This window comes from Triticum aestivum, chromosome 7B (genome assembly GCF_018294505.1).
Source record: "Triticum aestivum cultivar Chinese Spring chromosome 7B, IWGSC CS RefSeq v2.1, whole genome shotgun sequence".
Lineage (NCBI taxonomy): Eukaryota > Viridiplantae > Streptophyta > Magnoliopsida > Poales > Poaceae > Triticum > Triticum aestivum.
In genome coordinates, this window is record NC_057813.1 from 187,429,565 (window position 1) to 187,444,133 (window position 14,569).

Consider the following 14,569-nt stretch of genomic DNA (forward strand, 5'->3'; position numbering starts at 1 on the left):
CCACCCCGGGAGCGGCGCGGTGCAGAAGCGGCTAACGGCGACTAGGGTTTGGATCGGTTAGGCTGATACCATGTTAGAAGGGATAGGGAGGGGTATTGGTGAAATTGATGTTTATTGCTTGACCCTCGTGGGCGTATATATATAGAAGTACATAATCTTCATGGAGCAAAGACATGCTAAAATACTTCCTAGTCTATCATATGTTTCCAAACTAATCACAGTACTCAACATATACCATTATCTATTGAAGATGTGTTTTTTATCTCGGAGATGCAAAAGTAGTTTCTATTGGATATGTTCTAACATAGCAGTAATACCTGGTCCTCTGCCGGAGCCATTTCCGCGTTCCGAGTAGAATTGCGGCAAAATTTCATGTTTTGACCCTTTTTGCATACTATTTCAGGATCTAACCCCGGTTCGAATTTTTTCCGTGATTTGACCCTTTTTCCTACCACCAGGGCCTCTGGTAGTAGCGGTAGGGTACTAGTCCACGTCAGCTCGCGGAAACGGCCGTCGTCCCCCTCCGTCGCACCCTACCACCAGGGGACCTAGCAGTAGGATGTATAACCCTACCTCCAGAGGCCCTGGCGGTAGGCTCCGGGCTGTTATTTCCCCGGAGACCCCCGCGCCCGTTTCCATCTCCCCACCCCTCCCCCTCCCCCCGTCGGCAGTTTCCTTTTTCTCCCCCAAGTCGCCCCTCTTTCCCTCTCTCATCTCCTCCACTCCCCCCTCGGATCTTCACCGATTCTTCACCATTTTGGCGGACCGAGATGGCCCCGAAGAGAGAATTGTAAGCTCCTCCGATCCCTCCAATTAGTTTTTGCAAACTTGCTTCCGATTGGACGCATTATTTGCTTCAAATCCCTCATTTTTTTGAACTTAGATTGGATTTTTTGGCCTAAGATTGTTTTAGCTTGATTCTAGTTCTAGTTCTTAGTTCTTTACTAAGTAGTGGTAATGAATATGAACTCTAATCAATACTTCATATGTTAGTGTGTGAAGATGAACCCTAGTTCATAATTTTTTTTGTTAAAAAAATTATGATGTAATGCATGTGGGAGGAATTGATTGTAGGTTGATGATGCATGTTGATATGATGATATGAAGATGTTGGAGGATTTTTTTTGTTTACAAATATGATGATATGATGCATGTTGCAGTGATGATGCATGTTGATATGATGATATGAAGATGTTGTTTGGAGATAATACATTGAAGATTATTGTTGGAGGATTTTTTGTGTGATATGATTAAAGAGGGGAAGGACTTTTTTATATGAGTAATGTTGATATGATTTGATCCATCATGGTGACATGATGCATGGTGATATGATGCATGGTGATATGATTTGATTTTTGTGTGTGATATGATGCATGGTGATATGATTTTGATATGATGTGCTTACGATGTTTTTGTTTATGAATTTTTCTTAAGGCGGCCACCTCTTGCGGACAACATCGGCCCACGGTACTGCTTGCTTGACTACGCATTGGACAAGGGTCATCGTGCCCGTTTCATGGAGAACGGAGAGTTAAGTAATATGAAAAAAATATTGATCAAAGTTTTCAGATTGATGAAAATAATTTCCTAACTTTTGGGGTTCACTTTTTGACAGATGCTCAAGCCATTGCGCATGAGGGGTCACGGGGTTCATGGGCATATGGACTACGACGAGCGCTACACACCGTTCTTCGAGAGAGCCCGACTGTTGGGTTTCATGTTGCGGTTCAAGCGTCAGCCGCCGATGCTTGTCCACGCAACTCTGACAACTCTCATTGACCGGTGGCGACCGGAGACCCATTCTTTCCATCTCCCATGCGGGGAGATGACGGTGGCCCTCGAGGATTGGTCGATGATTACTGCCATGCCGCTCGAGGGTCATGCACTGACCGGGCGAGTGGAGAGGACCAACTGGCAGGAGAGGGTTACCACCCTCATCGACGGCTGCCCCAAGGCTAAGGGTAACCGTACATCCGGTGTGCCATTGTCCTGGCTCTTGGAGCACCGGAAGACATGCCCCGAAGACGCCGATGAGACGACTGTGGAGTGGTACGCGAGGGCCTACCTGTGGTACCTTCTCAAGGAGGTCGTGTTTCCAGACGCATCCGAGAACTCTGCCAACTGGTCCCATCTGTTCTTCCTAGCCGACTGGGATGCAGGGTACAGTTGGGGGACCGCACCTCTCGCCTACCTATACCGTTCGGTAAGAGAGTATCTAATTGCCTACCTACGAAAGTATGTCCATGACATGTTGTTATATCTGATCCTCATTTGATTTTTTGCAGCTTGACGACGCAACTCAGAGGACGGGAGACAAGTCCAATATGGGTGGATTTGTCTGGGCCTTCTCCATTTGGATGTGGGAGCGGCTGCCGGTGGGGCGTCCTGAGAAGCTGCCAAGACGCCCATGGGGTGCCTATAGCGAAGACGGTGACGAGGCTCGACACCCCACCGTAGCTTACGAGTGGGACGTTGTCAAACTGTACATGGGCCTAAACAAGACTTCGTACAAGACCTACACCAACAAGTTGGACGCTTTGACGCATTGGCGGGTATATGAACTCGCTAAACACATTTCTCTTTGATTCCACCTTTGACCGAGAGTGGCAACTTACCACCGTATATGTAATAGTAAAACTGGTGGCCGTATCATGACCGATAGTGGGACTTTGATCTGAACAAGATGTGCGATGAGGACAGTGGTCTCTGGCGGTGCATCGTGCCCATGATCTGTGTGTACGCCGTCGAGTGGCACTTGCCACACCGCGTGGCCACGGAGTTTGGGATGTATCAACATACCCCACCGGGCCAGCCCACCGATACCGGCGGCCACGCGCTCCACTTGTGAGTGCCCGCGCTTGTTCTTTGTGCCCATGAATTCATTGCGTTCGACTTTGTTATGATGTTTATTGTTGCTAATGCCTTGCAGGATGAGTCGGCAGAAGAATCAGTCGATCACAGACTGGGGAGAGCATCCTAAAAAACATGTGACGGAGTGGAACCGGTGGAGGTACCGGAAAGACGGGGAGAGGAGGGTGACTGACTGGGATGCTTACCTGAACCGACGCATGAAGTGGTACGATGATGGCCAAAAGCACCGTCTTCGTCTCAGGCCTCGGTGGACGACGGAAGACATCGCGGAGCTGGAGAGGGATGACCCCGAGGAAGAGGCCTATCAGACCGGCATCAGAGACATGCACAATGGATTTAGGGAGTTTGTCCCCCTCATCAACAGAGTGGTAAGTTTGAACCGAGAGGTTATATTTAAATTATTGTATTCGTCAACATGACTGACTTATGCCGTTGCAGTCTGGTGAGCTGAACAGATGCATCTTTGAAGCCTCAGATGCACTAGGTGATGCCCCCGGGACCGTCCAATCTGAGAACAAAATGAGGGGGACGATGAAGGTACAATTTCAGCCTCCTCGGAAGAGATGCATCTTCTTCACTTGAAATCATAAACGTGATACTTATTATGCCCTTGTTTCATTGTGAGTGCAGAAGTTTGTGAAGCGTTGTCGCAAGCTGGTAGGGCTGCTTGGGTGTGCTGGAGCTGGGTCGGTTGAAGCTTATCAGCCTGTAGCCACACAGGGTCACATCGCCTCATCGAGCCATGCTCCCTCGTCGTCTAGGTTGGTTGAGGATGAGGAGGAGGCCACACATGAAGAAATGGAGGAGGAGGAGGAGGATGAGAACAACGGGGAGGAGGAGTATGATGAGGATTATGGACCTCCAACAACTCAATCATCTCAAGCATCTCAGCTGCCGCCGAAGAGGAATCCGAAGAAGAAGGATTTGCTGAGTCCGGACCCTTTCCAGAGACCAGTTCCTCGACGACCCAAGAAGAAGACTGAAGAGCTTCGTTCAAAGAGTAACGAAGACCGTACCTCCAAGAGGGGAAGGAGCAAGTGATTATGCTCTTCCATAGTTGGCTCTTGGGTTGTCTATGTGTTTGCTATTTGGTTGAACTTGTCTAGCGGTTTTGAAACTACGTGGAACTATGTGTTTTCTATTTGTGGATCTATGTGTTTGCCATTTGTGAAACTATGTGGAACTCCGTTTACTAATTAGTTGAAGTTCGTTTGGAATGTTCTATGCACTTCAAGTTTTGTTAATGTGTATGTGATGCCCAAGTTTAATTGTTTAAGATCTGTGACATTTTTGTGAAACTTGCTCTGATATTGCTGTCATATTAAATTTGAAAAGAAGCAAGCAAATGAACTCAAAACCAATAAAGCACAGGACCCTACCGTCAGAGAGCCTGGCGGTAGGGTCTCACAGCCTACGCCACCCCCTGGCGACAGGGTGAACCTACCGCCAGGGCCCTTGCATATTTCGTTACAGAACGTTTGCACGACAAAATCCCGCCACACCCTACCGCCAGAGCCCCTGTCGGTAGGATTAGACAGCTTACCGCCAGGGGGGCGGCGATAGGGTACTTATCCACATCAGCACAGGCAAACGGCCACCGTCCTCCTCCGTCGCACCCTACCGCCAAAGGCCCTGGCGGTAGGCTGTCTAACCCTACCGCCAGGGACCCTGGCGGTAGCAAAAGGATCAAATCCCAAATTATTTCTAAACTGGGTCAGATCCTGAATTTCTATCGGAAAAGGGTCAAAACACGAAATTTTGCCTAGAGTTGCTCCACTGGGGTGGCCGTAACGTCTAAGCGCGCACCTGCTACCGTCACCTAGCTGACCCGGTGACCCCTGTGCCCCGTGCTCGGCGACACGTTGGCGTACCAGATAGGCCCGTCACCGTCACCACCACCGCATCCTTGCCGCACATCACCTCCCAGCACGACCCTCAAAGCAGTGGGGACGGCGCCGCCGCCCGCAGCAAGCAAGCGGTTCGAGGGTTTTAGACGCGACATCCTTTTTCTCCGCCCGCAAAAGAGAAAGGGGGGAAGACCGAGAGAGGAGAAGGAAGGCTTCCAGAAGGAGAAGATCGGCGGCGACGAGAGGGAGAAGGCGGGGCTCGAGCTGGTTGTTCTCCGGGGAGGGAGAGGGAGAGGGAAGCGAGGCCTGGCCAGCTGCCGCGGCGTGGGGCCGAGGAGGGAGAGGGGAAGGAGGAGGCGGGTTGGTGCTGGCGCTGGTGCTCGCCTAGGGTTTGGAAGCTTCGGCTGGCTCGGAGGCGTCAAGGTACCTATCCTTCTCTCTCACTCTCCGCTCTCTCTCTCTCTCTCTCTCCCGTATATAATCAGGCGACCTCACTAGTACAAAAAAAAATCGTCTAAAAGGGCTCACCGGAACAAAAAAGAATCGGGAGTTTTCTCGATTTTGTTGTGATTCGGAGGGTACAGGATTGAGGGCGTCGGGAATGGCCTAACTTTATGTCCAGGTGTTTCATGTTTGATAGATTTATGCCTGATTTCGCGGCCAAGCTCTTGCCTTTTAGGTGCAAATTGGGCGCTAGTGATGCGCTTTCGCTTTGGAATTGCTGTGTGGTTAGGCTGCAAGCATATAATCCATTGCGCGTGGCTTCTCGTTGGCAAGTCATTTCCATTTATCGCAATTTATAATGCCACATTTTGCATCTTTGAAAGATTCCGAGGCTTGGTACATGTTTCGGTGGTCTTCTTGTATGCTGTTATTTTGTCATTCATAGTTTCCTAACATGAAACTGCAACTTTAGAAAGCATTTGCTTCAACCAAGCTTATCTTGTTGCCCGTTGAATGTGCCAAATCGGCAAATCCAGTTACTACTGAATAAATATATATATATAAAAGTTGATCTTGAACAGCTAGGCTAGGAAAATGATAGAATAGGAACGCAACTTGCTAATACAGTCAATTGATAAACAATAAATATTCATTTCCCCCCTTTCATATGGTTCCTTGCAGTGTAATGGCCACACAGAGTGCTGTTCGGTTAATTGGAGGGGCAGGGGCTGGTGGCTGGACTAAGGATTTTGGAGCATTCGACTCTCCACTGGGAAATCTTCCAGGAGAAGGGCTGGGGTTTGTGGAGAATGGGAGTGGGATTTATGGGGGCTGGGGGGAATCTGTCCCAAATCGAAGTGGAAGCGCACCTCCTAGCATGGAGGGATCTCTGGCTGCTCTTGGTAATCTTATAGGTCAGCGGAGTGGAAACTTCGACGCCAGTCTAGGTAACTTGGACAATGTGACTGGCAGTTCCACTGCTGAGGAGCAGTTACGTGCTGATCCTGCATACTTTGACTATTATGGTTCCAAGGTGAATTTGAACCCAAGGCTTCCTCCTCCACTAATCTCAAGGGAGAGTCGCCGCTTCATGAACCGAGTTGGCAAGGTTAAAGAATGGAGAGTGGTTTCCCAGGATGACAGCAATAAAGGCTCCTTATTTATGCCTCGATCTACTCTATCAACTCACAAGGAAGAACCTGAAGATGATAGGTCTCCAAGGTTGGATTCAAGTTCTGCAGATGATGAACAGATGAATCTTGTGGATTTTGTGCCGGTGAGTGTTCCACATAGACCACAAGTCTCTCTTGCCTGCTTTCCATTTTTCTGATCGATTATGTGCCGCTCAGGGATGCTTGGCCTCTTACCTGCTTGAATGAACTAGTAGTAAGAACTGTGTTGGATCAAAGTATTAATGCAATTGCTTTCCTATGTTAAGATGCCATCAAGTTTATTGTAAGAAGTTGCAAATGAGCTTCCTTGTGCTTATATCAATACCAGCCAATCTTTCAACTCCAATTTGAATGAAAATCAGCACTCCTTTGTTAGAAATGGTTGGCTTTTGTTTGGACAGTTAAAGTAATCATTGATTGCGCTAATCTAGTAATCTTGCTGCATATATTGTAAATATACCAAAACAAGGATGATTGGGCAGAAAATATGGTGGCACTGAAAATATCTTTGGAACACCTGTTAGTTGCACTTGCATAATACTGAGTATTTTTTTTGCATAGATGCACAATTAATGGTCATGTTTAGTTACATTCTTTCCATGCTGCGCATGCAAATGAAGGTTGACATTACTTTAATATTTAAATTTTACGTCCAAGCATGTTACAGTTGATCATCTCATTATCTGTTCATATTTTCTCTAGGAGAGCTTCCAGCAGAACCCCGATTCGTTGTATGATAACTCTTCACATCTATCAAGTAGCAGTATTGGTGATGGTGTAGCTGTCCATTCTAATATTGACTCATCAATGAATTTGCCACATGATGTTGTCAAGCCGTCAGGGTTGAATTCGTGGACACCTGTACCTTTGGCCAGTGTACTGAGAAGTACACTTAGCAACAATCTTTCATCTACATCTGTTCCCAGTTCATCATGTTCTGATAATAACCCTAGTGTACAAATTTCTGAGGGACAGCAAGAAAAGCAGAGCATAGACATGAAGCCTGGAAATGATGTGCCTGTCAGTGGGGCAGTTGTTACTGAACTTGATGTTGTGGACTCTAGCATGAAGAATTTGAAGTTAAGTTTGGATAGCCAGACTACGTCACAAGTTAAGCAGCAGTGGCAGGGCAATTTCTTGCAGCAGTATGGCTTCTCACCTCTAGTCCAAGGCGACCATATGGCAATGACTCCTCATGGAGCACATCTGCCCCATGTTCCTTTTGTTGACAACATGTCTCATACTCAGCTAAAACTACCCACTGGTGACATGCAGCAACTTTTACCTCAACTTGGTATGCCAACACCCTTTTATACACCGAATTCTTTTGGAAGCCCATATTATCAGAATTTGCATCCAGCCAGTGTATTGGCAAATCCTTATGTGACTTCTGGGTATGCTTTGGGTGGTTCAAGTTTCCCACCCGTTATGACTAGTTATTCTCCCCAGAGTTCTGCTGCGACACCTCTCGACAGTCCTATGACTCCAAGCTTTAGTGGTAGGCCATCTGGTTTTCCTTCAGCAGGGAATCTTACTGTAGGAACCGAGTTTGTTCAGCCATATAAAATGTATGGGCAACTTGGGGTTCCCATGCAGCCACCCATTCCCGACCCGAACTTTTTTCAGTTCTTTCAGCATCCCTCTTTTCCACAGTATGCTAGTGGAAATCAATACAATACATTGGCTCCAAGGGGTAGTGTTTTTGGAAATGTTGCTGATAATTTTGATCCACGTAAATTATTTCCTCAAGCTCAATATCCGTCTGATCAGAGGCTTCAACTTCCAAAAACTGGAATTTTTAGTTCTCCTACAACCCTAAGAGGAGGAACTGTTCCAAATTATCATGGCATTCCACCCTATGTTGGAGCGCCATTGACTTATCCAACAAGCCCAGTGTTTCAGGGGCAACCTTTCTCTGGAATTTCCCCCTTTGGTAGAAATGATTCTGCGAGGTTTCAGTCCGCCTCAAGAAGTATGACTGCTGTTTCTGGGTTTCAAGGGCAGCGAGAAAGGGAGAAATTTGATAACCCGAAGGCATGCACTTTCCTGGAAGAACTGAAGTCCAACAGAGCACGTAGGGTTGAGCTATCTGATATCACAGGTTGCATAGTAGATTTCAGGTTAGTTGTGTTGTGTTGATTATTTATCATTCTAATTTGATATGCATATTAGCATATTTATCATTCCATTAGGCATGCATCTCAGCATATGTATCATTCTAACTTCTAACTAAGCATATATACACCAATACCAGTTTTGGTCACTAATGCGTGATGTGCTCTTGACCTCAGCGCTGACCAACATGGTAGCCGTTTCATCCAGCAGAAATTGGAAAACTGCACTGCTGAAGAGAAGGCAGCCGTGTTTGCAGAAGTTCTTCCTCATGCTTCATCTTTAATGACTGATGTGTTTGGGAATTATGTGATCCAAAAGGTATGCTCGGGTTATCTGTTATGTGGAGCAAATTGTCTGCACCACTTTGTCGCACATGATAACTGCTGGTTGTACAAAAAAGTGACATGTAATCTATGCAGTTTTTTGAACATGGAACTCCTGAGCAAAGAAGGGATCTTGCCGCCAAGCTTGCTGGTCATGTTGTACCTTTGAGCCTTCAGATGTATGGATGCAGAGTAATTCAAAAGGTACTCTCACTCTTCAACATTTGCCTGTTTTTAGTCCAGCCCGATCTCGTTCTGTGTTAATTTTAAAGATATGGGTCTATGAGTATGCACCTTGTTCGTCTATTATGTATCTAGTTTTCCCCATGTGTTTATAGCATTTTTTGGGGTTTACTTGGGATGTTCACTTAAAAGTTACAAAGCTGTTTATCTCAAGAATTAGCTACTGAGTTTATCATACATTCTTGATGGTACTCTGGTATGCATGAACAAGTGGCATGGCTGCATTTTGTTTGCAATGGATAACTAGGTTAGCTAAGCTTAACACATGTAGGTTGGTGTAACCTAGATTTTGTGTCTGGCAACTAACTAACCTGATTAGCCCAAATTACTCTTTGGCTAGCTTATTTGGTTTGTTTGCTTGGATAACTGTAGAAAAAAGAAGGTTGGTGGTTAATTATGGTAGGTTAGCTTATTCCACCATTTCAGTGTGTTGACATGATCATGGGTTGTTTATGGGCCAAGGCTGATATTGCAGCTCCAAGGCAGGCAACATCATATGCCTTGTAAATACAATAGTGACGATTCCTATGTTAGGATAAGGATTTGTCAGGACTAGGGTTGAGAGTTTGAGTTTGGTTCCAACTTGTGGATCAAGAGTGTACCCTGTGAGATTAAGCTAGCTCACTAGATCATCTGACATGTAACATCCGTTAAATATGGTGGCCAGTCAGAAAAAACTTTTGATTTCAGGGATAATGTGCAAAGAGAGGTAAATGCAATTCTGAAAGAAAATCTCATCAAATTACCACCAGCTTGTAGAAAGCTCTGAAGAGAGCTAGAGTAATCAGGAAATTGGGAGAAATGGGTTGAAGTATACCTTAGTTGGCAGTACGTGAGAACATTATATTTTTCTGCGTGCAATCAGTATGATTGGAAAATTTACTTAGGAAATTCAAAATAACAAGTAGAAATTAGTGTAATCTGCTATGTAAATTAGTGTGTAACCTGGCAGTTACATGTTGGCACGGTATAGGAATTCTGGATGCAACCAGCATACATCATAGTATCTGATGTGTCCTGCTGTTATCATTAATTTTTGCTTGTTTAATTCTCTTCTATAATATGCAGGCTCTGGAAGTTATGGAACTTGACCAGAAAATAGATCTGGTCCGCGAGCTTGATGGAAATATTATGCGATGTGTTCGTGACCAAAATGGGAATCATGTTGTACAGAAGTGCATAGAGTGTGTCCCCACGGAACATATTGGTTTTGTAGTATCTGCTTTTCGGGGACAAGTTGCTAGCCTTTCAATGCATCCATATGGTTGCCGTGTTATTCAGGTGGGTTCAAACTTCAGAATAATGCTCGATATGAATTTGCTACTTGATCCTGGCACACTGGCTTTCTTTCTCCCTTCAATCTTTACACTTCTCTGCAGAGAGTTTTGGAGCATTGTGGTGGTGATTCACGAGGTCAGTGCATAATAGATGAAATATTGCAGTCCGCTTGCATCCTCGCACAAGACCAGTATGGCAACTATGTCACACAGGTGAAATTATTTGCAATTTGATTCTGTATCTTTTGCCAAATTCTAAAAAGTGCACAGTAGTTGGCCACAGTGCTTTGATTTATAAACTGACAGTGGCTGTAATAAACACAAAATACATCGCCATTATGACTTGCCTTTGGTTCATTTGTCGCAAAAGAATATGCTATGGAGTTCTATGATACCAGATGATGATGTGAGTGAAGTAGCCCTTGGCTACTTTACGTCAGAATATATCAGCTTATTTCTTTTTTCCGGGCTCTTTTGCAGCATGTTGTGGAAAAAGGAAAAAGTCATGAAAGGGCTCAAATTATCAGTAAATTGGCTGGGCAGGTTGTCACCATGAGCCAAAATAAATTTGCATCAAATGTGATAGAGAAGTGTTTTCAACATGGGGATATTGCGGAACGAGATCTTCTGATCAGAGAGATTGTGGAGCAGACTGACGGAAATGATACCTTGCTGGTATGTATGATAATTCGACACTGTAACGCCATGTTTCCATCCCTTTCTTTGCATCCTCCTTTTTTTGCTGGTAGTACTCCCTCCGTCCCAAAATAAGTGTCTTAACCTTAGAACAACATTGTACTCCCTCTGTAAACAAATATAAGAGCGTTTAGATTACTAAAATAATGATCTAAACGCTCTTATATTTCTTTACGGAGGGAGTACTAAAGTTAGTACAACGTTGAGATACTTATTTTGGGACGGAGGGAGTAGTTTTTAAGGCAGTTGTGCTCCAAGGTACAGGGTCTTGAGTCTGAAGTAGGCAGTAGGATCCCATGTGAAATCAGATAATGACAATTTAGCCGTCAGTGTTACATTTTCCAAGCCTGACTAAGCAATCTGAGTCCTGTATCTTTGAACCGGCTATTGCTTCTGTTTCTGTTGATCCTAGATTCTAAGCTTGTTCGCTATTAAATTCCTGTGAGTTCATCTGCTAACCACTTGTTATGCAATTAGGCAATGATGAAGGATCAGTATGCTAATTATGTTGTTCAGAAGATACTCGAAACATGCAACGATGAGCAGCGGGAACTTCTGGTCAGCCGTGTAAAGGGTCACCTGCAAGCATTGAGGAAGTACACCTATGGCAAGCATATCGCAAGCCGAGTCGAGCAGCTTTGCGGTGAAGGTGAGCCTCTTGAACTAGCGATACTTTACGATGAATTAATCAATCTTTCTTCCCTGTGCTTTGCTTCAGCTCCAGTATCTTGAAGTGTCTTTAATCCTATGATCCTTCCAGGAGATGCCGAGTGCGACTCATAAGCGACGGGAGTGCCTCAACGCCCGACAAATTCATCTGCAAGGAAGAAACCATAACTTGGAACCGCGGTGCTTCAAAGTGCTAACAAAACTTGGAACTCCAGCAAGGAAGATTGTACATATGTGACTTTGTTTAGGCAGTGTAGGGAGGTGCTAGGCACAAGGTTTATTCTGTGCGCACCAGTGTATCTATGTTAAGAGTGTGGATATGTTTAGGTGTGCTTATCCACACTGTACTAGTTGGTAGCCGTTTGCAAAATATGTATAGTAATAGTGGTTTGGCTTGTAGTATGTGATACATGTGTGTATCTTGACTGCTTGGTAATGTAATTGCTTGCTTAAATCTCCAGTTGTGTGGTAAAACATCGTCCATTCATTGGATTGACCGAAGAGAAAATGGCCTGTGATTTATTGCAGGGTTACAGTAATTGGCAGAAATGAGAACCTTCATGCAAAAATACATATTATTTCACGCTGAAATTGGATTGGGTGGCAATCCATGGCGTGCGTGCTGTAGCAACTTCAGCTGGCCTCGAACCCTTCGATATTGCCGCTCTCCCGCCGTACCCGGCCGCTGCTCCTCGTCCGGCCCATGCCCTTGCCGCCGGCTTCACCGTCGCCCATCTCCTCGAACACCCGCCTCACCATGCTCTCGATGACGTCCACCTGCAGGAGCTCCCGCCTCCCGCCGGCCACCGCCTTCTCGTTCGCCTTCAGAAACCCGGCGTACGCGCCGCGCACGGCCTTGGTCACCGCGGCCTTGATCTGCGCCCTGAGGTCGCCGTCCGGGATCTTGTACTCCGCCCCGTGCTTCCTCACCCTCTCCTCCAGCACGCTGACGAACGCCGCCGCCTTCTCCCGTGCCTCGTCGGCCGGCCACGCCTTGCCGCCGCCACCGCCAAGGAGCCGGACCAGCGGGCTCCACGCCGCGTCCTGGTACTCCCACGCCGCCTCCTCGGCCGAGGTCTTGTACCGCCGCTTCATGGGCTCCTCGCCGATCAGCTTCGACAGGTCGCTGCCCCGGGTGCGCATGTATATGTACCAGTACGCGTTCATGGCCATGACGTGCCCCGCCACCGCGTCCGCGCACACCTTGCGCGCCGCCTCTACGTGCCGGTGCAGCGCCTCCAGCACGTTCGAGGTCGCCTCCGCGAGCGCCGCGCGGCCTCCTCCGCCCTCCACTTCGCCCCCGACCTCATCGCCGTCGCCGCCGCCGCCGCGCTCGCGCTCCGCTCGCAGCGCGGTGTCCATGAGCCCGCGGTAGTCGTCGGACGCGAGGCATTTCAGATAGTTCACGGCGTACCGGACGATCTTGGGCACGTGCACGGCGTCGGTCCCGGCGCCGGCGCCGGCGATGTAGTGCGTCTCAACACGGAGGCCGAACTCGTAAAACACGCCGGCCGCTGCGCGCGCGAGGGCGCGCTCCACCTCGCTCGCTCGCTCGCGGATGGCGACCAGCGTTGCCGACTCGCCGGAGAAGAGCGCGTCCAGGCGGTCCCTCTCGCGTGCCACCGCGTCGAACATGTCGAGCAGCTTGAACAGCCTCTGCGGCTCCCGCTCGGCCGCGACCACGCCGTCGGCGAAGCGGAAGAACGCGGCCACGATGCGCGCGGCGATCTTGGCGAAGCACTCGGGCCAGACCGCCGGCGGGAGGTGCGCGAGCACCCGCGCGCACAGCCGCCGCTCCGCCGTGAGCACGGAGGCGATGGCCACGTGGAAGTGCGGGCTCCACAGCGCCATGGAGGACTCCAGCGCCTCCCACTCCATGCCGTCGATGGCCTCGGCCGTGTAAGCCTTGAGGTACGCCGGGTCCAGCCGCATCATCGCCTTGGCCGCTCTCCTGTACCTCGCCTTCACGTAGATGTCGACGCAGATGTCCAGGCAGTCGTTGCCAGCCAGCGTCTTGGCCATCCTCGCGGCGGCGTCCACCTCGTCGTCCGTGCCGAGTTCATACTCGTCCGTGTCGCCCACGGCGCCGGCATCGTCCGCAGGCGCGGCGTGCTTGAGCCTGAGCAGGACCGCCTCGAAGAGATCCTGGAGGCCGAGCAGCGCCTCGTCGAGCGGGCCCTCGAAGCGCATCGCCTCCGCCTCCGTCTCGTACACGGCGCGCAGCGCGGAGGCCGCCTCGGTGAGTCGCCGCACCCGGCCACGGCCGGCGGCTTTGGTGGTGGTGCGGCCAAGGAACCCGACCGCCTCCTCCACCCTCCTGACGGCCTCGTCCCCTCGCGCCACCACGTCCTCGATGGCGTCGCGCATCTGGTCCACGCGGTCGACGAAGGCGACGGCGCTCTCGGTGTCGGCCGGGTTCTCCGGGAGCTGCGCGGTCTCCTCGGCGAGGGAAGACACCCGGCGCAAAGCCGCGAGGAGTGGTTCGGCGGGGGCGACGGCGCGGTCGATGCGCGCGCGCAGTGCGCGCGCCGCCACAGCCTTGGACTGGAGGTTAGAGGAGGACGGCGAAGAAGCGCTGGACAGGAGGTCAGTGAGGCGGTCGCCGGCCTCGTCGATGGCAGCTTCCGCCCCGGCAGCGTCGGAAAGCACCGAGACGATGGCGGCTCGCGAGGCACGAAGCTTTGCAAGGACGGTGTCGTCCATGTCAGCGCCGGTCACCGGGACGGTGGTGGGGCACATGGCCGGCCGGCCGGCTTGTAAGTACGTGCGGGCGTGCGTATTGGTATGTGCTGCACATTTGCTTGCGCCAAGTATTATATGCCCACCAGGAGAAAGCTGGACCGCGTGATCGCGGATGGACGGTCAGAGCAAGGCCTGAGTCTTCCTAGCCTTTTGTGCTGTGGAGTGTGGCC

At 49.1% G+C, this 14,569-nt stretch overlaps 1 protein-coding gene across 1 annotated transcript; it reads left to right on the forward strand.

Annotated features, from left to right (window-relative positions):
• Positions 1–4,836: 4,836 nt before the first annotated feature.
• LOC123157024 (pumilio homolog 5) lies at positions 4,837–12,117 on the forward strand. Its single transcript, XM_044575247.1, has 10 exons — positions 4,837–5,141; positions 5,844–6,438; positions 7,037–8,454; positions 8,626–8,767; positions 8,869–8,976; positions 10,084–10,296; positions 10,395–10,505; positions 10,773–10,967; positions 11,466–11,637; positions 11,749–12,117. Exons 2-10 carry the CDS (start codon positions 5,848–5,850, stop codon positions 11,769–11,771), a joined length of 2,973 nt encoding a protein of 990 aa, XP_044431182.1. The 5' UTR covers positions 4,837–5,141; positions 5,844–5,847; the 3' UTR covers positions 11,772–12,117.
• The last annotated feature ends 2,452 nt before the right edge of the window (positions 12,118–14,569 follow it).

Coding starts and splice junctions, on each gene's coding strand:
- LOC123157024 (XM_044575247.1), top strand. CDS start 5,848: ATGGCCACACAGAGTGCTGTTCGGTTAATTGGAGGGGCAGGGGCTGGT. Junction 8,455..8,625: donor GGTTGCATAGTAGATTTCAG/GTTAGTTGTGTT, acceptor TCTTGACCTCAG/CGCTGACCAACATGGTAGCC. Junction 8,768..8,868: donor GGAATTATGTGATCCAAAAG/GTATGCTCGGGT, acceptor TAATCTATGCAG/TTTTTTGAACATGGAACTCC.